A 22,880-nucleotide genomic window follows, 5' to 3' on the forward strand; every position below is an offset into this window, starting at 1 on the left:
CATGCCTGTATTTTTAAGTGTATGATCTGAGATATCATTGAAACAGAAGCTTACAGAAATTTTCTTTTATCACACTACAGATCGAGGTTGCTTGTCCCCTTTTCCAGGTCAAATCCCTTTCTCTGGGACAATCTGTCTATCCAGATGCTTTCCCCAGTCTGGACTTTTATATTTTTTGGCATAGGATAAGTTGCCTGTGAAGACTGGTAGAATTAGTTACTTTTTTTTTTTAAATTGACCAGTCACCATCTTGTCAACTGAAAGTTAACTTTCCAAGGAAGTAGTTTTTCTACAGAAAGCATGCAGCCTGCGGCCCATTGATTTGCAGCCCGTGTGCAGTTTGGGTTTACATGGGGATCAATGCACGGACTGCAGGAAGAAGCCAAAACAAAAAGTAGTCAATATAACGGTCTTCTGTTGATATGCGTTTTAATAGTTAACTTCCTGGACTGTCATTGCTCATTAAACGTGCTGTCATAGGGGTGGAAATCGGGTATATATTGCATTTTATTAATATCAGCAGAACTGACTGAAACGGGGCCTGTGTGTTGTGTAGTTTTGCCTTCATCTTTGTATTCATGCCCGTTAGTGTAAAAGAAGCTATTTGAATATTTTTGCATGTATATGCAACCCCACTTAAGTTGCGACCCTCAACATGTGCTGTGAGTATTTTTGTAACTCCCGGGGTTTCCAAAGTTGAGTAGCCCTGCAATATGAACTAAGACACTAGAGGAGGTAAGGAACAGAGCAGACTCCCCAGTGCAACTTGAAGGAGAATCCATTTCAATGTCGGAGGCTGACAAAACAAATGGGGATAACAGGGACATAAAGGAAGAACTACCGATCTCTTTTGTAGAGAGCTGGCAAAGCTGACGGGAATCACCCCAGTTCTGCACAGAGCAGGTAAACATTGTGAGGAGGCAGACTAATCTTTGGGCACGGGGTGAATCTTGTTGGTGCTATCGCTGACTCTGAACTGTAGTGTGGTTTGGGAAGACTCCAGCCCGCAAGATGGATGACTAATCTGCTTTCCATGTAATCACAAATTTACAATATTCCGTCATGAGGGAGAGAGACATCTTTTATCACCTTGACAAACCCACATATCAGCACTGACGCTGCGCCTGGAATACTGCAGAGAAGGATGGGGATTTTGGTGACAGAATCCCGGGCTAAATGGACCTTTGGTCTGGCCCAGTATGTCTGTTCTCACTAGAAGATTTACCTAGCATTGCTCAGGTCCTTAACTCAATGTTTTGTTTTTCTTCATTTAAATCATTGTTGTGGGGTGGAGCTGGGAGTGAGGGTTGCCCCAGAGACAGGCTGCCCCAGAGACACGACTACCCCAGCTCTCTGTCAGCAGAGCAGCTTGGGGCCAGGTGAGAAGCTGCAGCAGGCACAGCTGGGTCTCTCCCACAAGTGGGGGACAGAGAAACACAAACAGACAAACTCTGAAATAAATAGTAGACAGCTGTTCCTTTCTCCATCCCCATTCCCTGCTGGCCTAGTTGGGTTATAGCTGTCCAGGTCCCCATCTCTGGCCCCATGCTGCCCCCCTGTGGTCATTCTGCAGTATAACTCCCTCCTACCAGACCCCTCCCTTTCCATTTATGAGACACAATCAAATTCCATTGTCCCATTTTCCTAGCACAACCAAACCTTTGCACTGCTTTAAATTATGGTAAGTTAAGACAAATTTGGTGGCCCTAGCTCTTACCATTTAGGAAGAGTTCTTGAACAAATGGACTCAGATGGATGGACAGACAGATGCACATTTCTAAAATATATAGTAAGAAGATGAAGCTCTCGATTTGCCTAGCAGCCTAGGGACACACCATGCATTGGTCATCTAAAGCTAACAATTATAACAGCAAAGCCAGTGGATGGCTGGTCACTGAACTAGAAACCACAGAGTGAGACATTTTGTCCAACTGGTAACAGAGATTCTATGACAATCAGAGTCCAGATACACCAAGGGGAGAATGTAAGCTTTAGCCCCTCTCACACACCCCAAATGAGCAGCTGAACCAACTGACTGTAAGCTGTATTTTATGAAAGCTTGTAATGTTCTGAATTGGATGGTCATTATGAGATAAAGACTGTGGTTATCAATGTACGTACTTGTGTATTTACAAAAGTCTGCGTATAATTTGTGTTGAAATATTCTGCTATCCCTCACAGCAGGGCAGGAAGCAGTTAAGTGCGGATGGGATCCTCCCACACCAGATGTTTATGCAAAACCAGTTCCAAGAAATGACTGTGCAGCCTAGGAAAGGACAATGGTGGACCAACGGGAGTTAATGGGAAAACACTGAGACCTCTCCAGCTATCAAGTCTTGAGGAGGATTTTCCTCTGCTCTGAATAAACACGAAACACCATGGACAGAGCGGAAAAAGCCTTTTAAAAATCAGGCTTGTGTCTGAGGTTTGGCATGCAGAACCTGAGGGGCAGTCTTGAAAGTGGGAGGCTGTCTGTATATGCCAAGTTACGCGGGAAAGGGCTTCCAGGCAATAGGTAACTTGCATTAGAGAAGGGATTTGATTTAATACAAAGTGGAAAGCCTAAGGTGGCGTATTTCTGTTCATTTTCTGTGCAACTTGCATCTATCTGCTGCTCTCTCTCACAATTTCATTTTTCAATCTGGGGGTTTTCCATTAACTAAACTTTGTATTTGTTTTTAACCCAACCAGGTCCCTGGTGAGCAGCTCCATGGAGCACACATCCGTAATGAAGCTGCCAGGATGGCTGGTTTCACTCACCCCTTCGTTTGGGGGTCACAATGAGAGAGGAAAAGTCCAAGTGTCTGGTACTTAAGGAGGAGTGGCTGGAAGGCCCAATTTTGAGAGGCTCAGGATTGGGTGGCTGCAGGTATTATCCTGCAAAGAGTAACAAGGCTGGTAGAAGCTCGGGCAAGACCTTGTGGGAAAACTATGTGGGTGTCAAGAACCTGATCGAAAGCTGCACAGCGTATCGGCACCCCCAGTTATCAGTCAGGCAATGACAGCTCCCCACTGCTGTGAGCAGCCCCCCGAACATCACAGTTCCCTACACCACAAGACAGAGCCACAGAAAAGCCACTGATTTTTGGCTTACCCTCTGCAGCATGAGGTTCCCTATATGAATGATATGAAAAGGCACCAAAAGAGAGAGGAGAGCTAGTCATGAGGTTTTCGATAAAATGTTTCTGTAGGAAAATAACAATTCCTTGAAATGAAAACTCTTGGTGCAAACCTATCAGTTCTGATGAAATGTTAGTTGGGAAAGTTTCTGGGTCCAAAACCAAGAGTACACAAGACAGGAACACACACAGAATAGCCAGCTGCCCAGAAGTTAGAGTATTCACCTTAGATGTGGGAAGCCCAGAGTCACGTCCCTGCTCCAAATCTTCCCCCCTCCCAGACCTTTTTTTCACATAAGAGTTCAAAGGGTCTGTGGGGAACACAAACAGATTTCAAAGCCTCCATTTTATGTGAAAAGAAACCCTTGTTATCCCAGCCAGAACTACTGAAAAACTCGGCGGTTCTAGTCCTGACCTACACAAGGCCATGAGGGCAGGGGACTGGACTCGATGACCTCTCAAAGTCCCTTCCAGTTCTAGTATTCTATGATTCTAAACTCTTCCGCTACCTCCAAGTCACCTTGGTTTTCTGCTTTCAAAAGAACACCTCACACTCCCACATCAATTCTCTGTGTACAATCTGAAAACAAGTAACCTGAGTACCTTACACTATCACGTAAAGCCTCCTTCCTCTTTTGGCTGTGGCACAGAGATCTGGCCTGCCATGGCCTGTAAACATCGAGTACAATAATTCGGCTATCCAGAAACCAGCAGGAATCACTGTTACGGACTCAGCACAAACATCAGCGTAAGGAAATTGTATGGAGGGTCATGAATGCTCACAAAATTGGGGTTGAGGTGTGGGAGGGGGTGAGGGCTCTGGCTGGGGATGCATGCTCTGGAGTGGGAGTGCAGGCTCTTGGGTGTGACCAGAAATGAGGAGTTTGGGGTGCAGGAGGGAGCTCTGGACTGGGGCAGGGGGCATGGGCTGGGGCCTGGGATGAGGGCCTTGGGGTGCAGGAACGGGCTCTGGGCTGGGACTGAGGGGTTCAGGGGGTAGGAGAGTGATCAGGGGTGGGACTGGGAGCTGGGGCATGAGGGAGGTGGGGTTTAGGGCTGCAGGCTCTGGGCTGCACTTATCTTCTCAAGCAGCTCCCAGAAGCTGTGGCATGCCTGCCTTCCAGCTGGATCCTATGCAGAGATGCAGCCAGGTGGCTCTGTGTGCTGCCTCCTACCTGGTCACCAGGCACCATCCCTACAGCTCCTATTGGCCACAATTCCCAGCCAATAGGAGCTGCGGGGCACTGCTTGGGATGGGACAGCACATGGACCAAGACCTCTGGCTGCCTCTGCACATAAGAGCCAAAGGGTGGACACACTGCTGCTTCTGGGAGCCATGCTCTAGGGCCGGATTAAAGACAGCTGATGGGCTGGATGCAGCCCACAGGCTGTCATTTGCCCTCCCCTATTCAGGGACTAAGGCCTAGTTCTGGGGTGGGCAAGATACAGCCCACATCTGGCCCGCCAAGCCTTTCAGTCCAGCCCGCGGCCTACCCCACTGGACCCACAGGCACGGAGCAGACACAACGGCTCAGGGCAGTTGGCCGCTCCATCTGCCTTTCTTACACTAGGGAAAGCGGGGGAAGCCCTATATGCTGTGACCCACCTCCTTCACCCAAACTGCCTCTGAGACCCTACCCTCTCCTGCACCCCAGTCCCTTATTCTGAGCTCCCTTCTGCACCCAGCCTCCATCCCAGACCCCGCAACCCCTCCACAGAATAATGCGGCCCTTGACCACTTACCAAAATCTCGGAGTGGCCCCCTAGCAAAAATTATTGTCTGCTCTGGCCTAGCTACTCCTGCTGCATGCTGTCTTAAGAGGGAAACGCGGCTCACTGACATTACTTCCCCCAATTACCCAGACTGTTGCCTTTCCCAGGATAAATCTGTGTTTGATGTGAGAGAGTCCTGGATTCTGGTGGTCACAGCCTTTGCCAGCATGAGGAGACACTGATCTGAGGTGTGAGCTTTAAGACAGAACACACAGGATGGCGTGAAGCCACCAGCTGGCCTGTCACAGACTTGCCTAGAAGAAAAGCACAGTAGTTTTATTCCGTTTTAATTACATGGGAATACCATGGCACCAGGAATTAGTCTCCTGCTCTGTTTCCCAAGTGCATTTAAGTGTTATCTAAAGCAAAAGCGTTGGATACAGTGGCACTTGGATTACACAGCAAGAAACCCAGCCCGGTGGCAGCACTTCCCTTCAGCTGCAGCGCTGACTTATTGTTCTCTCAGTGCCCGGAGAGGTTCTGTTCTGAAGAGCACAGAACGCTGTGTTCTGAATGTGGCTGGCACATGAACCCGACGTGCTGACTGCAATTTGCACTCCTAGTAAAACAGAAAGGAGGCTATAACAAAAGCTGGCATGCACAAATTCTATGGCAGCCTGTGTTTTAGGAAGTGGGACTGTGAATTGTGCCCTTTAACTCAAGCTAATAACATTGCCTTTGAAAATCCAACCCAGAGATGTCTGTGTTCTGAGAAATGCATTTTCTTCCAGGCTAATCACAGTAATGCTGTCAGGCACCTTTGTACTAGCTTCGGAGTTAACAGCAGGATTTTACTAGAACTGAATGGAAATATTTGAACAGTGAAAATACGGCTGCTGTCTGGTTGGAAAATAGACAGATCCTTGCTATTCCTCTGTTTTTGGGCCATCCTAATACCTTTACGCTGCGGAAGGTGTCAGACCCCACTACCTTGTGCATGGCCGATACAGAGTCTAGAGCAGGGCAGGATGCATGTGTACCATCTCCCGGGGCATGGTAGCAACCCAAATACTATTTTTAAGATGCTGTCCAGTCCGAAATGTGTTCCTAGCCTTGAATCACATTCAAGGAAATGGGTCCCAAAAAGCTCTTTAAATCAGGATGAAACTGAAGGCCACATTTTTTTACTTGCTCTGAACCAAAGTGCTGGCACACTGCAAGTATTGGCAATAGGATTAGTAAATAGTTCTTGACCTCTGACTTGCATAGGCTGCACGTTATGTAAAACTGGCTCAAAGGGCAATCATCTCCCACTACCCTGACTATTCCTGTGTCCACATCAATGCAACTAACTCAGATGAAAATGTACCTTTTAAATAGCTTGAAAAGTTAAAGGAGAATTTAGCATCTTGTTATAGAATCCCAGGGCTGGAAGAAACCTCAGGAGGTCACTGAGTCCAACCCCCAACCCAAAGCAGGACCAACCCCAACTAAATCATCCCAGCCAGGGTTTTGTCAAGCTAGGACTTAAAAACCTCTAGGGATGGAGATTCAACTACCTCCCTAAAGAACCCATCCCAGCGCTTCCCCACCCTCCTAGGGAAATAGTGTTTCCTAATATCCAACCTAGACTTCCCCTACTACAACCTGAGCCATGACAAAGGTCTACTATTAACCACCACGCTGAGATAGTCTTCAAAGAACTGCTCTATTAGGATGATTTAAATCAAGACTATATATTTTTCTAAAGGATCTGCACTAATGATTATTTTGGGGAAGTTCTACAGTCTGTGTTATGCAGGACATTAAAACTGGAGCCTCATCGTGGTGCCTTCTGGCTTTAGAATCTGTGCTTAAGCAAGAGCCAAATTGGTGATTAAATTGGTATTTTTTCTCTTCCTGACTCAATGGCTATTCTGATCAATCAGACCACAATATAGTGATCAAAAACAAATTGTGCTCCACATGAGAACAGTGCTTTGTTCTATTTGTTATTTGTGGGTTAATAAAGATAAATGTGTGTCTGGTTACAAACTTCCTGAGCACACAAAAGCATAATGGGGTTTGATGTTTCAATGAAGCCAAAATATAAGCAACAAAAAGAATGTAATAGTTAGGACTATTAAACTGGTATCGACTTTGATTTTTTTTAACTAGGATTTTAGGTACAATAAAGCAAGCCATTAAAGGTTTAGGCATTTAAATTAATAAGCTGAATGTGACCATTCAGATCAATTTCTGACCTTTCAAAAAAGTTCAACTCACACTGCACAGAAGCTCTGATATAGGGAAAAGGATGACCAGCTAATCCTAAATGTACAATATAGCCATTCTAACAGCCAAAACTTTCATATCTGCTGTTTCTCTCTCCTTCTATGATTGAGCTGTTCTCTTTAAACTTGGCTTCTTTTATCCTCCCATCTCACATCAAATAGTTGCTTTAGAAGAGAAGCTCCATCATATTGATTGAAAGAGTGAGATAAGAAAGCTGAATGGAATTACGTTAGGGTTACTTTTGGGTCGAATTAGGACTTCAGTTAAGCCCACAGAACACTACTGAATCCAGTAGATCCTTCTCATTAATGTATGCCCTTCAGTTAGTAGTGATCCAAAGTTAGTGGTAGTGTTCTGGCCACAGGGAGAGGAAAAGAAAAGACTTAATTGTATCATGAATGCAACCAAAACATTGAAAAGGACAATGAAAATAGAAAGCTGCCTAGTTTACGCCAAGAATGTCATGCATGTAACTTTTAATTTACAAGATTCAAGGAAAAGCCACAGCAATAGCTAACCTGAAGCTGAGATTTTTTCACATATACACAAGAAAATCCAGAGCTTGGATTTTCAAAGTAGCCTACACACTGTCCCCTACGGCATTACAGCATCTCTCGGACTGCAACACGAGAAAGGAAAATCTTCAAAAAAATAATTAATAAAGGAAGATGGCAAAGGAGATAGAACTCTCATTCTGCACATGCTCATTTCCTCTGACGTTTCCACATCAAACTGAAGAGACCTTGTTGCACCAGTTAGTATTGGTTTGTTTATCAAAGCCAGAGGGGGAACTTTGACAAAAGGCAGGAACAGAGTTACTCAGAGCAGAGCCTGTTATACCTCAGTGGACATTTCATCATCATCTGGCTACGGCCTCGATTTAATAATTTTCCATTAAATCCTTAGGAGCCAGGAGCTCTGGAGCGTCCACTGCTGGACTGGCCAAGGAAGAACTGTTTTAACTTATCAAACACTGAAGCTCAACAGGCTGATACTTAATTGGCTCTCTTTTCTACTCCTTCCTATCTTCTCCCCACCCCATCTTCATATAAACCGTGGCCAGCATCTTCTACACGTACACCTTGGCTCAGTGCTGTAAGAAGCCCATTTTGCACAGCGGCAGGGTCTGACCTGATCACACTAGAGAGACAACACACAGCACAGAGTGGTACTTGATAATGGAGGACCCTTCCAGCCACAATTCTGTCAACTGGCTTCATCATCAGAGGTGGCTACAGTGCTGTGAAGCCCCTGGAATGCTATTATAAAGAGTTCAGCCCACCAGCGTGCTTGCCCTCGGCTGTTAAGGTGCATTTATAGTTACGCTTGGCTGCAGCCAAGCCAGTACTCACTTTGTACAGTAGCTCCTTCATTTGGATTGGAGTACCCTTCTCCTTTTCGCTTGATTCTTCGGATGATTCCTCCATCCTCAAATAAATCCTCCCCTTTGAAATCAAGAAGCTCAATCTAAAATAAATAAATATATACATGGCAGACTAAGCAACAGCTGATCCCAGATGTGGAAAACTAACCAACCTAATTCAGCTGAAATGGAAGAAGCCCATAAGAGCTAGCTCTAAATTTGGTAACTGGTTCCATTGATTAAAACCTGAAACATACCTAGCACCTGAAAAAAAATGAGTGGCTAATAATTCTGTAAGGGTGCAATTCACACATTGATGTGGGATTCTGTAAAAACTGCCCATAAAAGCAACAGACCTTAAGAACAAAAGAATGGCCATACTGGGTCAGACCAATGTCTAGCCCAGTATCCTGTCTCCTGGTGGTGGTCAAAGCCAGACGCTTCAAGGAAATGAAGAGAACATGGCAATTATTGAGTGATCCATCCCCTGTCAACCAGTCCCAGCCGCTGGCACTTAGAGGTTTAGTGACAACCAGAGAATGGGATTAAGGTCGTATGCATGATAGACAGATTCTGCGTGAGTTAACTATTTTTTTTTTTTGCATCCAGTTATATAAAAATGCTGCCTATTAATTTAAGGGGGGTGACCATTGGCTTTTGTATTCTGCAAAGTGGCAAATAACACTTTCCTATTCACTCTCTTGACACTATTCCTGATTTTATGGACCTCTATCACAGCAAAGCTGTTTCAATCTTATTCATCTCTCCTCAGGTAGAAATTGTTCCATGCTCCTAATCATTTCTGTTGTCTCTGTTGACCAGACATAGCACCACGAAGGCTATGTCTAGACTGCATTGCTTTGCCAGGATACTTTTTCCCGAAATTTGGCACCATGTAGATGCGCCAAATTTTGGAAAAGCCTCTTTCGAAAGTAAATCAGAAAGAGATACGCAATTTGTGTACTGCAAATTGCATATCTTTTTCCGATTTAACACTGCAGTCTAGATGTAGCTTAAGGAAGGGCCATGAAGTCTGCTGACAACGAAACAGGCACACTGAGGCCAGCGGCTCTCCAAGGCAATTAATTGTAGCCAAAGCTGGGACGGTCTGAGCCTTAATTAACTAAAGATGCTTTTCTTCTGTTGAGGTTTGCACAAACGCTTTTCTATGCAAGGCTTTGCCAAGTGAATACATACACTATGTGCTCAGCTTGGCTGATCAACATCTGCTCTGTGCCGACTCATTTTGATTCAGCTCACTGGCATTACTGGATTTTTATGACGTGAAAACATTTTTGACCTGCCCTTCCCTTATTTTATACACACACATATACATACACACAAAGAGGAGAATTAACAGAGCCTGTGTCCTATTTGTGACAGGGTTTTCTATATGCTACCAAGTTAAGACTTCTTTTCTGGGTTTGGTAGCTTCAGATCCTGTTTGAGAACTGCTTCTCTACTGTAGACATACATTTCCGAGAAAGCTCTGGCATAAGTTACCGAAGGTAATGGGGAAACAAACCAAGAATCCAAGTGGTCTGTTGAATCAGTTTCCAACAGCATGCCCCAGGGGAGGGAGTTTCCATACCAGCACTCTTACACATACTTGCCTCGAAAAAGAGAGTTGCATTGGAGGGGATTTTTGGGACGCTGCCGGCAGAGCCATATGCATACTCTGGTTTACACACCAAGTGACAGATCTCCCCTTTCTTCATTGTGGCAACCCCAATGTCCCATGCCTTGATTACCTGGCCTAAGAGAAGGACATGCTTCAGTAGGAGGGAATAGTTTATATCATGAAACTACCAAAACAAGTTTTGAACACAGTCCCTTTTCTTATTTCAAACACTCTCCTATATTGGTGCATTTACAATCTTACTTGTGGTCATTAAACCATTCACAACAGCTACACAATCCAACTACTACACAGAATCCATCAGATCCAGCTGTCACAATTTTCTAGAGCTAATCGGAAGTGTACATCATGAAGGTATAAGCACAAAAGTCAGTCATGGATATTTGTTGCAGCCCCCTCCACAGTAGGAGAGACATTCACGCTAACATAGAGGTCCTGCAACAAACTCTTTATTTGGGGCTAGAGGTGGGCTGCGGAGAGGATATGGATGGAGCGGCCCCAAATGGATGGGCTGACACCCTCCGGGAGCAAAAGGCAGCCTCTGGCCAGTTCCACATATGCTTGTATGAGCAGTGCTACAGGAGAGAAAGACTATTGCACTAAGCTATTCTCCTGTCTTAAAACTCCTTCTACAGAGTTATATAAAACCTCATAATCCATGAGTCTGGTCCATGTTCTCTATCTACATTCTACAGAAGGATTTTGGAGCTGTAAGCCATCACAGGAGCAATGGTTTCCACTCTGTAAGCTTAATGGCGATAAAGAGGAATGCAAACAGAGGCCCTTAGTAAATGGTGGCCCTTAATTTACAAAATAAAAGTCACGTGCTCCAAAACAATTCTGTTTTGTTCTCAGCTTGCCATGTAGTTAACAGAAGATAGAAATTCATTTATGTAAGCATAACTCCATTTGCTTATCGTGTAGGAGTACCAGGAAAGCCAAAATCAAACTGTCTGGAAGATTTGCTGAGGTAGCAATAAGAACTTTGAAAAGTAAGCATTCTAGTTAAAAACCACTCCTTTATATTTTTAATTCATGTAACTACATTTCACCCCTCCCATTCATGTTGCTAGTGACACCTGACTGACAACAAGAACTTAAAACGTCATTAGAGATGTCGTCAGTTATCATTCAAGCTGAGGGATATAAAGTTTACCCCTGGCTGCAAACGATACAAATTGGCAGGTATGCAGTTCAAAACCTATCACACTCAACATGAAGCCCATTTTAAAAGCCCATTTTGCAAGAAGCTATACCTATGCAACAGCAGGTGGGGTAAAGTAGCATATAACATTAGAGGGAAAATAAATATGTATTTCCACTGTAATCTGATTTGGGGCACACAGACAGATTCTCAGAGGTGCTGAGCGCAAGCAACGACCACTGACAATGTAAACTGCTGGTTATTAGACACCTACAGTCAGATTTCCAGAGGCAGCCAAAATCAAGAAACATTTGAAAAGTTGGGCCTATAAAATATCATCACAACAGCCATGGGACCAGAAGCACCTGTATAATAAATCACCCACAACTTCAGTGACGGAACCAGGATTAGAACCTAAAAAGTTCTTATTCCCCATCCTATGTTCATTCCACTTAAACATGCAATCTTTCTAACAGAATTATGTAACAACAAACCAACATTATCCAAAGAACATGCATTTTGGGTCCCTGAGGCTGCATTTCCATTTCACTCCGTACCTTTTCCCAGACTGAAAATAAATGGCTCGTTCCTATCACGGCTGGAATCAAATTTTTTTCCATTGGCCAGCTTTCCTTTATAGTGGACGTAAACCTTGTCTCCAATCATAGGGGACTCATCCTCATTCCCTGGTTTCTTCACAATCTGGGAAAGAGAAGGACAAGTAGGTGAAGATGGTAGTTCATTTCAACAAACGGGCTGCTTTAGCGGACTGACTCTTCTACTCAGCCCTAATGAATGTTCTAGACACAGGCGTGCGTTTAAGTGTTACCAGCACAGCTCGTCTCTTCAACAATTCCAAACTCTCCCAGAACAACGCATATTTTTTAATCATAAGGTGGTGTTGGTAAACACTTACTTCTTGCTAGCTGGGGTTCCAGCAGTACAAAAACCCACCCTCCACACAGTTTCATTCACAACCCCAATCGCAGAGAAAAAGCCCAGAGAGAACTGCATGCCAACCAGCAGATCTATACAGGTCTGGCACCTTCAGGATCTGACGGGTGTCGAATCAGAGAATTTGTTGACCCATGGGAGGTCAAAGTTATCTAGCAGCTTTACCAACACTTCCACTGATTACTGGGCTCTTCGAAGACGTTTAGGGGTAAATCAGAGCTAAACAACAGCACAGAACACTGAGAGCCAAGGCTGGTGGCTGTAAACAAACTTTATGAGACTCTGGGAATCTTGGCCACACCCATGATAAGTGGACATTTGGCTAAATAAAATCATGTCAGACCATGGATGTTGCCAGACCAGAGACTACCAGACTAGAGAGGTTCATCCTGTAGTTGATAGCAAAGCAACATACCCTTGTATTTAAGTAGTACCACTGATGTGGTGGTGAAGTAGTATTGTTGAGCGTTCCCAGGTATATTCAAAGGAAGATCCTTTTTATGCCAGGTTTGAACCCAGAGTACAATTTTATAGCAGTTTTCATGGAGATCTAGAGATGCTGATTTGGCCCCCCAATTGTCGTGGCTGTTCAAACAATACTCTGCAATAACCAGTCTCTAGATCAACCCTATCTTCCTACTCCTGATGGCAGAAATCTGACGAGGCTGTGATTTGACTGCCCTCCCCCCCCCAACTCCAAAATAAAAATCAATAAACATTAGTTGTTTCCATCATCATCAGGGATGATCTAGATCCATGGTCACCAACCTGTCGACCACGACTGACTGGTCGATCAGGGGGGCTTGCCCAGTCGATCTTGAGGCATTCGGGCTCCCCTCCCATTTCTTCCCACCCCCCAAGAAGCCCCTGCTGACGCTACCTCAAATGCCAATGGAGGTACATAAGAACGGCCGTACTAGGTCAGACCAAAGGTCCATCTAGCCCAGTATCCTGTCTGCCAACAGTGGCCAGCACCAGGTGTCCCAGAGAGGGTGGACCGAAGACAATGATCAAGTGATTTGTCTCCTGCCATCCTTCTCCAGCCTCTGACAAACAGAGGCCAGGGACACCAATTCTAACCCCTGGCTAATAGCCTTTTATGGACCTAACCTCCATGAAATTATCTAGCTTCTCTTTAAACTCTATTATAGTCCTAGCCTTCACAGCCTCCTCTGGCAAGGAGTTCCACAGGTTGACTACACGCTGTGTGAAGAAGAACTTTCTTTTATTAGTTTTAAACCTGCTACCCATTAATTTCATTTAGTGTCCTCTAGTTTTTCTATTATGGCAACTAATACATAACTTTTCTTTATCCATCCTCTCCACACTACTATCATATCCCCCCTCAGTCGTCTCTTTTCTAAACTGACAAGTCCCAGTCGCTTTAACCTCTCCTCATATGGGACCCGTTCCAAACCTCTAATCATTTTAGTTGCCCTTTTCTGAACCCTTTCCAAGGCCAAAATATCTTTTTTGAGGTGAGGAGACCACATCTTTACACAGTATTCAAGATGTGGGCGTACCATAGTTCTGTACAGGGGCAGTAAGATATCCTGGGTCTTATTTTCTATCCCTTTCTTAATAATTCCTAGCATCCTATTTGCCTTTTTGACCGCCGCTGCACACTGTGTGGAAGTTTTCAGAGAACTGTCCACGATAACTCCAAGATCTCTTTCCTGATTTGTCATAGCCAAATTAGCCCCCATCATACTGTACCTATAGTTGGGGTTATTTTTCCCGGTGTGCATTACTTTACACTTATCCACATTAAATTTCATTTGCCATTTTGTTGCCCAGTCACTCAGTTTGGTGAGATCTTTTTGGAGTCCCTCACAGTCTGCTTCTGTCTTGACTATCCTAAACAGTTTGGTATCAGCAGCAAACTTTACCATATCACTGCTTACCCCTTTCTCCAGATCATTTATGAATAAGTTGAAAAGGATTGGTCCCAGGACTGACCCTTGGAGGATACCACTAGTTACCTCTCTCCATTCTGAAAATTTACCATTTATTCCTACCCTTTGTTTCCTGTCTTTTAACCAGTTCTCAGTCCAAGAAAGGACCTTCCCTCTTATCCCATGGCCATGTAATTTACACAAGAGCCTTTGGTGAGGGACCTTGTCAAAGGCTTTCTGAAAATCTAAGTATACTGTATCTACTGGATCCCCCTTGTCTGCATGTTTGTTAACCCCTTCAAAGAACTCTAATAGATAGTAAGACAGGATTTCCCTTTACAGAAACCATGTTGACTTTTGTCCAACAAATTATGTTCTTCTACATGCCTCACAATTTTATTCTTTACTATCGTTTCGTCTAATTTACCCAGTACTGAAGTTCGGCTTACTGGTCTGTAATTGCCAGGATCGTCTCTAGAGCCCTTTTTAAATATTGGTGTCACGTTGGCTATCTTCCAGTCATTAGGTACGGAAGCCAATTTAAAGGATAGGTTACAGACCACAGATAATAGTTCAGCAATTTCCCATTTGAGTTCTTTTAGAACCCTTGGATGAATGTCATCCGGTCCCGGAGATTTGTTAATGTTAAGTTTTTCTATTTGTTCCAAAACCTTCTCTAATGACACTTCAATCCAAGACAGTTCCTCAGATTCATCACCCACAAAGGATGGTGCAGATTTGGGAATCTCCCCAATATCCTCAACCGTGAAGACTGAAGCAAATAAATCATTTAGTTTCTCCGCAATGGCTTTATCGTCCTTGATTGCTCCTTTTATCTCTCGATCATCTAGGGGACCCACAGGTTTTTTAGCAGGCTTCCTGCTTCTAATGTACTTAAAAAACATTTTGTTATTTCTTTTTGAGTTTTTGGCTAGCTGTTCCTCAAAATCTTTTTTTGCTTCTCTTATTACATTTTTACACTTGATTTGACAGTGTTTATGTTCCTTTCTATTTATCTCACTTGGATTGGACTTCCACTTCTTAAAAGATACCTTTTTGTCCCTCACTGCTTCTTTTACATGGTGGCTAAGCCACGGTGACTCTTTTTTAGGTCTCTTGCTATGTTTTTTAATTTGGGGTATACATTTAAGTTGGGCCTCTATTATGATGTCTTTAAAAAGTTTCCATGCAGCTTGCAGGGATTTGGCTCTAGTCATTGTGCCTTTTAATTTCTGTTTAACTAACCTCCTCATTTTTGTGTAATTCCCCTTTTTGAAATTAAATGCCAGGGTGCTGGACTGCTGAGGTGTTCTTCCCACCACAGGAATGTTAGCTGGCTGGCTTCCTGCGGGGTGGGGTGGGTGACTCCCACAGCTGTGCACCATGTTCGGGGTTTCAGGAAGTGCGCAGGCTGCTCCATCCTCCCCCAAACAGCTGGCATGTTTCCTGAAATGCCAGGTCTGTCGCACGCCGGTGACTTCCTTCCCCTGCTGCCTTCCTGTGTGGGGGACAAGAGGAGAGTAGGTGTCCCGGGACCACACCAGGTCCAACTGCTCAGGAAGTGCACGCTGTCACGGGGAGCGGAGGAGCAGGAATCCCGGGACTCCTTCTCCCTCTCTCTCTCCCCTGCACAGGAAGGCAGCAAGGGAAGGAAGTTGCTGGCGTGCAACAAATCCGATTGTTCAGGAAATGTGCCGGCTGTTTGGGGAGGGGGAAAACAGCGCACGTGCTTCCTGAGATCCGGACCTGGTGTGCAGCTGCAGGATCCCCAAGTACTGGCCCGAGCTGTCCCTGTCCCCTCCTCCTGGCCAGACCCCTCCATGAGTACCCTGCCCCATCCCCCACCAGCAGCCTGTCCCCTGCCCTAGCACCCACCTGCCTCATCAGCACCCTGCCTCTGCACTCTGTCCCCTGCCCCCACCAGAACAGTTGGGGCCACATTAGTGAGGCTTGGGGGGTTTAGGAGAGGTTGTTTTTTTGCATCTCACTTGTGTGGTCCCGACTGACTTTTCTGTGGGTCAGTGACCCCCTGACTCAAAACAGGCTCCCTGTCCCTCTCATAAATAAAGACAATGCTGAAACCTTTTGTATTTGACATAATTTATTTAAAAATGAAGCCTGGTCAACAAGCCCCCAACTGGGGCCAAGCCCCCGTCCGGCTGCAGCATCATCATAACGCTCCTGCACACACACACCCAGACCTCAAATCTGAGCCTATTATACACTGGAATCCCCTGTCCTGAGCCTCTCACATCCCCAAACTCCTGCACCCCTACATCCTCAGTCTTCTGCCACAACACTCCTACACTGCAAATCTGTGCCCTGAGCCTATCACTCACCCAAACCCAAACTCCTGCACCCTCACATCCACAAGCCTGTGGCTTGCTCAGCACCCCAACCCTCCACCTGACCTCAATCCTCTCCAGCTTGGAGCCCCCTCCCTGACCTAGCATCCCCTTCTCCACCTCCTCCTGCTTCCAAATTCCCTCCCACAGCTTGTATCTCTCACCCCTTCCCACATCCAAATCCCTCATTCCCATCCCACAGCCCGCACCTCCTGTCTCAACCCAGTGAGAATGTAGAAGGGCTGGGGATAGCAAGTGATGGAGAGGAAGGGAACAGAGATGGCGGGGCCTCAAGGAAGAGGTGGGGTCTTCGGGAAGGGATGGGATAGATCTTGGCTTGTCCTGACATTTAAAAAGTTATCTTGGGTGTAAAAAATTTGGAGACCACTGATCCAGATGGTGCTAAGTCCTGCCATGAGGGCAGGGGACTGGACTTGATGACCTCTCAACGTCCCTTCCAGTTCTAGTTTTCTAAGATTAAACAGAGATATTTTACAGGTCTGAATACAGAGAGTTGCAAAGGCTTTGGGGAAGTTTTAAAATAACATATTTAGGAACTTAACTAGCAAAATAATACTTGCAGCCAAATTAATGCCATATTCATAGGGATGAATTCATTCCATTTACTTTTGGTCAAAATGCTTCTATGCTACGGTTTAGAGTAGGCAGTTCTTAAGCTTAAAAGGAGCAGGGAGGCGAGGAGGAACATGGTGTGCACATAGAGGAGATACCACTAGGGAAACTGTTATATTCAGACAGATAGGACCAAGCATTAGAAAATGTACAGATAGAAAAAGGGGCTGTGGAGCAGGTTAGCTAAACTAAGTAATAGAAATTAGATCGAGGGACAAGCTTATGAAAAACGCATAAATATGCTGCCTGGATGTACAATAGCAGTGAAATTCACAGGGAAGGCTAGATGTCTGTACTGCAGTTTGTTCTTAGTGTCATTTAGTCTTCCTATTTTTGTAAAGGGAATTAGATAACTAGATTAGGGGTTCTCAACCTTTTTCTTTCTGAGATTCCCACCCATAGAAGCCAACTCCCATGGGTGCTCCAGGGCTGGAGCATGCAAAGGGAAAAAATAGTGGGAACTCAGCTGAGTTACCCCAACTGCCTCCCTCCTCTCCACTCCTCTTGTCCTCCAGTGATTATTAATTATTATTATTATTAATCCTCTTCGCTCCTGATGGAGCATAAGACGCCAACTAATCTTCTCCAGCCTTCACAGTCCTGAGAAAGCCGGCTGACTTCTTCCCGGGTCATGCCCTTCCTTTTCATGTCCTTCTCCACAGTCCTCCTCTAGGTGACCAACAGCCTGCCTGTGGCATCCCAGCCCTTTCCTGCCCCAACTCTCTGCCTCCCCCCAACTCAATATACCCAAACCCTCTGTCCCCCTCTTGCACCCATACCCCCTCCCAGATGTGGCACCCCAATGTCCTGCCCCAGATCACAACACCCTTCTACCCTAGGTCACATCCCAAACCCCTGCAGTCCCCTGCCCTAGGTCACAACTGCCTCCTTCACCCAAACTCCTTCCCAGACTCTGGTCTCTCTCCTGTACCCCAATCCCTTACTCCAAGCTCCCTTCTTCACCCAACCTCCATCCCAGACCACGCATCTCCTCCATTCATGTCACGGAAGAGTACAGCCCTTGACCACTCTCCAAAATCTTGGAGTGGAGCTCCCGTCAAAAATTATTGCCCACCCCTGCCCTAGATTCACTGAATTAGGAGAGGAGCTACTGAAATGTGCCATTAGCTTCTGCGATGGTCTCACCTTCAGAACCCCTCGATCTTGATTGGGTGTGATATCGTCTCCCCGTTCAGCGAGAGCTGCTGTCTGGACCTCTCCTTCATTCTTTGTGGCCTCGTCAGTTGTCATTGTCTACTTTCATAAGCACAGAGGCTGGCAAAACACACACAAACACACCACACTGAATGGCAATTTGTATTTCCACAAGTCTACACTCTTCCATAGCGCTCACTGCCAGTGTGTCAACACAGAGAAAAGTGAAACGTATTAAAAAAGCAACAGAGGACAATTAGCTACAAAGTTCTTCCATTTGACCTCAACAGGAAAGGAAAGTTAGCATAAACTGATCCACATTTGCAATGTGGAACATCCTTTTCTATAGAGGACATGAGCCAAGAATGGTTAAAAAGAAAATTCATAGCACACAGAATTTACCATGACCTCCCGTTGCACAGTTAGTGATAGGGTTGTTAATGGGTAAGCATCAGCCCCTCACCACCACCCCCACTTAATTAGTTAACAGGTTAATTGATTAAACAGGATTTTACGTCCTTAGCTAGTGACTGTGAATAACTTTTCTTAAATAGTCAATGAAAGTCAGATTTCTCCATCCAAGATTTCCTCTGAATAGCCAATAGGACTTCATCACCACTGCCAGCTATATAGTACAATTCCAGCAGTGTCACTCAGAAGCCAAAAATGCCTATTGAGTCAGTGTGACATGATGAATCAGCTCTGAGCATGGTGGAGAGCTCGTCTTGTACAGAATATCACCAAGGTCAATCATCAGTAGGCCTGGTGGTCTCTTACCATCCAATTTGAGTTTGGCGCCATTTTTGGTTTTTAATAAATCCCAACCCCTGCATGATTTTACAAGTTGCTCCTGTTCAACAGCCCAGATTTTCAGCTACTAAGAGTCTTGTTAATTCTTTGAGGTTGTTTTTTTAGCAATACGGATTAGTGATAGCTTTGTACAAGCACACGTTAATGGAGTCATGGAGAGGTATCTAGTTATTCTTCTGTTCTCTCACTGTCAATCAATCACCACCGTGCTTTCAAGCCACTGACATCACCAATCAGCATAACAAGTCATGGAACGTCCTCAGACAAATCTTACCATCCACCCAGATAATCAACTGCTCTGATGGGACAAAAATGCAAAGATGGCCCCAGTTAGAGGAACTCCAGATAATTCCCACTGACATGCTGAAATGGAACCCAAACGCAGCAAAAAACCAGGACAGAACCCTGAGCACCAGAACTGTGCCCCTAAGTGTCCCGTTTTGGGTAGCTAACGCACAGCTATGACCTGCAGCCCTAGATAACAACAGGAGAATGTTAGAGTAGATTAGCTGAGAGGTAGCATAGGCATGGATACAGTCTTAGCCTCCTGAGCAACCATAACAGACAGGCACAATTGCTACCCCCATCAAAGATATACCAGCTATTCCTTCTGGGACCACAAGGAGGAACATATTTTAGACAAACATATGAAAAGATCGGTGTGGACCAGCCCGGTGCCCTCATGGCCACAAAGCTTCCAAACACAAGGTGATCTGCATGAGGGTCAAATTTAATTATAAACACTGACTGGGTGGACAAAGGAGCAATTACTCAGAGGCCTGGGTGATCTCAAAGGCCTGGAGTAGGGAGGTCCCTGGTCACCAACAGCCAGGTGGGGTTATAGCAAGGTTCCTCTTTGGTCTTGCTACGTGTCACTCCAGGAAGCTGCCAGCATGTCCCTGTGGCCCCTGGTGATGGTGGAATGTCTCCGCACACAGTCCCCAGCCTGAGCGCCGATCCCACAGCTCCTATTGGCTGGAAACTGTAGTCCCAGGCCAGAGCTAGGCCTGCTAAACCCAGGGTTGTGAGTTTAATCCTCTGGAGGCCATTTAGGGATTTGGGGCAAAAATTTGTCAGGGATGGTACTTGGTCCTGCTGTGAAGGCCGGGGACTGGACTCAATGACCTTTCAAGGTCCCTTCCAGTTCTGGGAGATAGGCAATCTCCATTATAAAAGCTTGTGCTCAAACTCCCTCCCAGAACTTGCGCCCCTTGTCTCCTCCTGCTTCCCAGCTCCCTGCCCAAGCCACAGTGAAGGGGTAGAGAAGAGGTAGGGGCAAGGGTCTTTGGATTTGCACAGTTAGACAGTTGGCAACCCTGCTGGGTGGTCATGGGGGAGCACTCGCCCTGCCAGCAGCTGGCTGGGCAGCAGTGGTGCAGGCACAGCACTGCCCCGAAGTCAGGCAGACGGCAGGCGCAGCTTGTGTGTGTGTGTGTGTGTGTGTGTGTGTGTGTGGAGGGGAGGGGTACATTGACAGCTCTGCCCTGGGGCCCAGAATTGCTCTCAATGGCCTGGTGATAGAGATGCTAACTAACACAAAAACCCCTTCATTCCCCCAAAGGTAGGCACGTCTGTTTACGAGGGTACGGAAAACCATGCCAACTCCCTCTCATCCATCAACCAAATAAGGCAGATCACCGAGAAGCTGTTTCAGGGCCCACAAGCCAAGGAAGTTATTTAGAACACTAACCTTTTTGTGCATTGTATATCAAATTACTGTATGCCCACAGTACATGTCAACCATCTCCCAGCGAGGATTATTGACTTGGTCTTTGGAAAATCAAAGCCAAAAGCTATTTTTAAAAGCAGCACCCCAACCTCAGGTTCCTTGCTGTTTCTTCTTGCCCATCCTCCTTGGCCACCCCCTCTTTTGAAAAAAAACTTGTATCTATATTCATAATGTGCTCAGCACTGGACAGACCTGCAGGGACATGTAGCTCCTGCTCTGCTGAGCTGGCATCCTAAGATCTTTGCAGGCTCATTGCTGTTTTAGACCCCCCGCTCCCCCTTCTGGTCCTGTCAATGTCTCCTTCTCTGCATTGCTGACACTCGCGGCGCATGAGCTAAGTCTCATGATACTTGGTGTTTTAATTTGAGCCCCAGTTCCTGGAGTCTTCTGAGCACACAGGAAAAGCATCAGCTTGTTTTAGAATAAGTTTTCACCCGACTTTTTGGAAAGTACTGACTGTAGTCTAGATGCTCTTTTGAAAAAGGCATGTTGCCTAGACGTAGCCAGAGAGAGTTTGCCCTTTTAAACACACAGCTCAGATGGGGATAACACAGGGTCCACGCACCTGGTAAGGAATATTTCCTGTAGCTGTGCTAGGTTCATTGCTGCAAACAATCCTTGTTTAAAAAGATACATGACATGGATACTACACACAATATCTGGGGGGAGGAAAATTAAAAAAATCATTAATCAGACCCTGCTCCCCCCGCCCCCCAAGTATAGGTTTTTTCTGTTTGTTTGGGGGTTTTTACATGACTGTGAGGCTCTTGATTAGCCTTTAGGGTACACTTGATCACATTTTTGTGGTTCTCTCTGCTACAAAATGGGCTCAAATTTGCCCTTGTTCAAGGAGGGGAGAAAGAGGAGATTCTCATATATATGTAGGACTCCAGGAGCTCGAGCTTTAAGAAAAACATCAAGTCTCGCAAGCTGCATGAGACAATAATGACAGTGAGTTGGCAGTAAAGTCAGAAAGACAGAGGCTACAATTTGCGTAATTACAGACAACCCTGGACTTAATGTGCAATAGACTGAGGCTTGGCCAGTAAGTCAATTTTCTCCATCAAGGGCACATGTTTTATAAATACCCCCTGATGAGAAAGGAATTGCCTAAAGTTTTAATAATATTTCCTGGCAATTTCCTGAAAACCATTATTCTATTTTGATAGCTACACTGCTGTGTAATGCGTAATCAAGGAAATGCATGACGTAAAACTAGAAAGCAATGGTGTTTAGACATAAAACAGATCAATCAAAGTAGTTACAATTGTGAAATTGTCCCACTGCCTTTGGGGATGAGGCTAATAGAAACCAGTGGGAAAAATCATTCATTCAGGGATTTTAAAACAAAGTGGTTTTTTTCTACTTGAAAAAGTAGATAAAACATTTGGTAAGAATAAACCCACCTTGACAGGGGAACATGACTTTGAACCCATGCGAATAGGGGAAACTGATTTGTGATAGTGAAATACATGAAACAAACAGAAAAGTAAAAAGCATGTTGTGTCTAGTTAACTTCCCCTGCTACCTTGTGTTTCACAGATGGCAAAAAGGAAAAAAAAAACCACTCTAAATTGTCCTAAAGACAGAAGCCTAAGCAGAGAGACTTAGTGGCAGCATATAGCTGTGAAAGCATCTAACAAAAACAAAACAAAATAAAACAAAACCCTGATTGCACTTTACATTCACAGTGTTCCTTCAGTGCTCTCTTTCCAGTGATAGTCATCTTTATACTATCTTTTTTTTAAAATATATAAATCATTTGTGAAATATACCCATAAAGAAGCAGTCAGGGCAAAGCCACGCCCATACATCCACTGTAAGCTATAGTCAGTATTTAAGGTCTCATCCGTACCTATGGATATTAATCCAAACTAAAAAAAAAAAAAAAAAAAGATATCAATCAAATCCTATTGCACCCCCCCCCCCCCAAAAAGGGGTACTTATACAGGCAAATAAGCAGGTCGGCTCTCTCTTTCCACAAGGACATTATCTTTCCACAAGGCTTCTATAAACAATATTTTGCCTCACTTCTACAGCACTCACATCCAAGGTTTGCAAAGTTCTCTACAAATATTACAAACCCTCACAACTGCCCACTCCCCAA

The 22,880-nt window shown here is 45.1% G+C and overlaps 1 protein-coding gene across 4 annotated transcripts in view; it reads right to left on the reverse strand.

The window, feature by feature from the left end:
- The window catches only part of FKBP5 (FKBP prolyl isomerase 5), a 63,845-nt gene that overhangs the window by 17,987 nt on the left and 22,978 nt on the right, over positions 1-22,880 (reverse strand). The window contains exons 1-5 of one of the 4 annotated variants that reach the window (XM_075910364.1): positions 18,226-21,426; positions 15,347-15,599; positions 11,810-11,954; positions 10,083-10,225; positions 8,459-8,573 (exon numbers count right to left, since the gene is read on the reverse strand). In XM_075910364.1, coding sequence (XP_075766479.1) covers positions 8,459-8,573; positions 10,083-10,225; positions 11,810-11,918 — 367 coding nt within the window. In that variant the 5' untranslated portion in view covers positions 11,919-11,954; positions 15,347-15,599; positions 18,226-21,426. Of the gene's footprint in view, positions 1-8,458; positions 8,574-10,082; positions 10,226-11,809; positions 11,955-15,346; positions 15,600-18,225; positions 21,427-22,880 lie in introns of those variants that run through there. The other 3 variants (XM_075910363.1, XM_075910362.1, XM_025181031.2) reach the window with 3 other exon arrangements.

Source organism: Pelodiscus sinensis, chromosome 27 (genome assembly GCF_049634645.1).
Source record: "Pelodiscus sinensis isolate JC-2024 chromosome 27, ASM4963464v1, whole genome shotgun sequence".
Taxonomy (NCBI): domain Eukaryota; kingdom Metazoa; phylum Chordata; order Testudines; family Trionychidae; genus Pelodiscus; species Pelodiscus sinensis.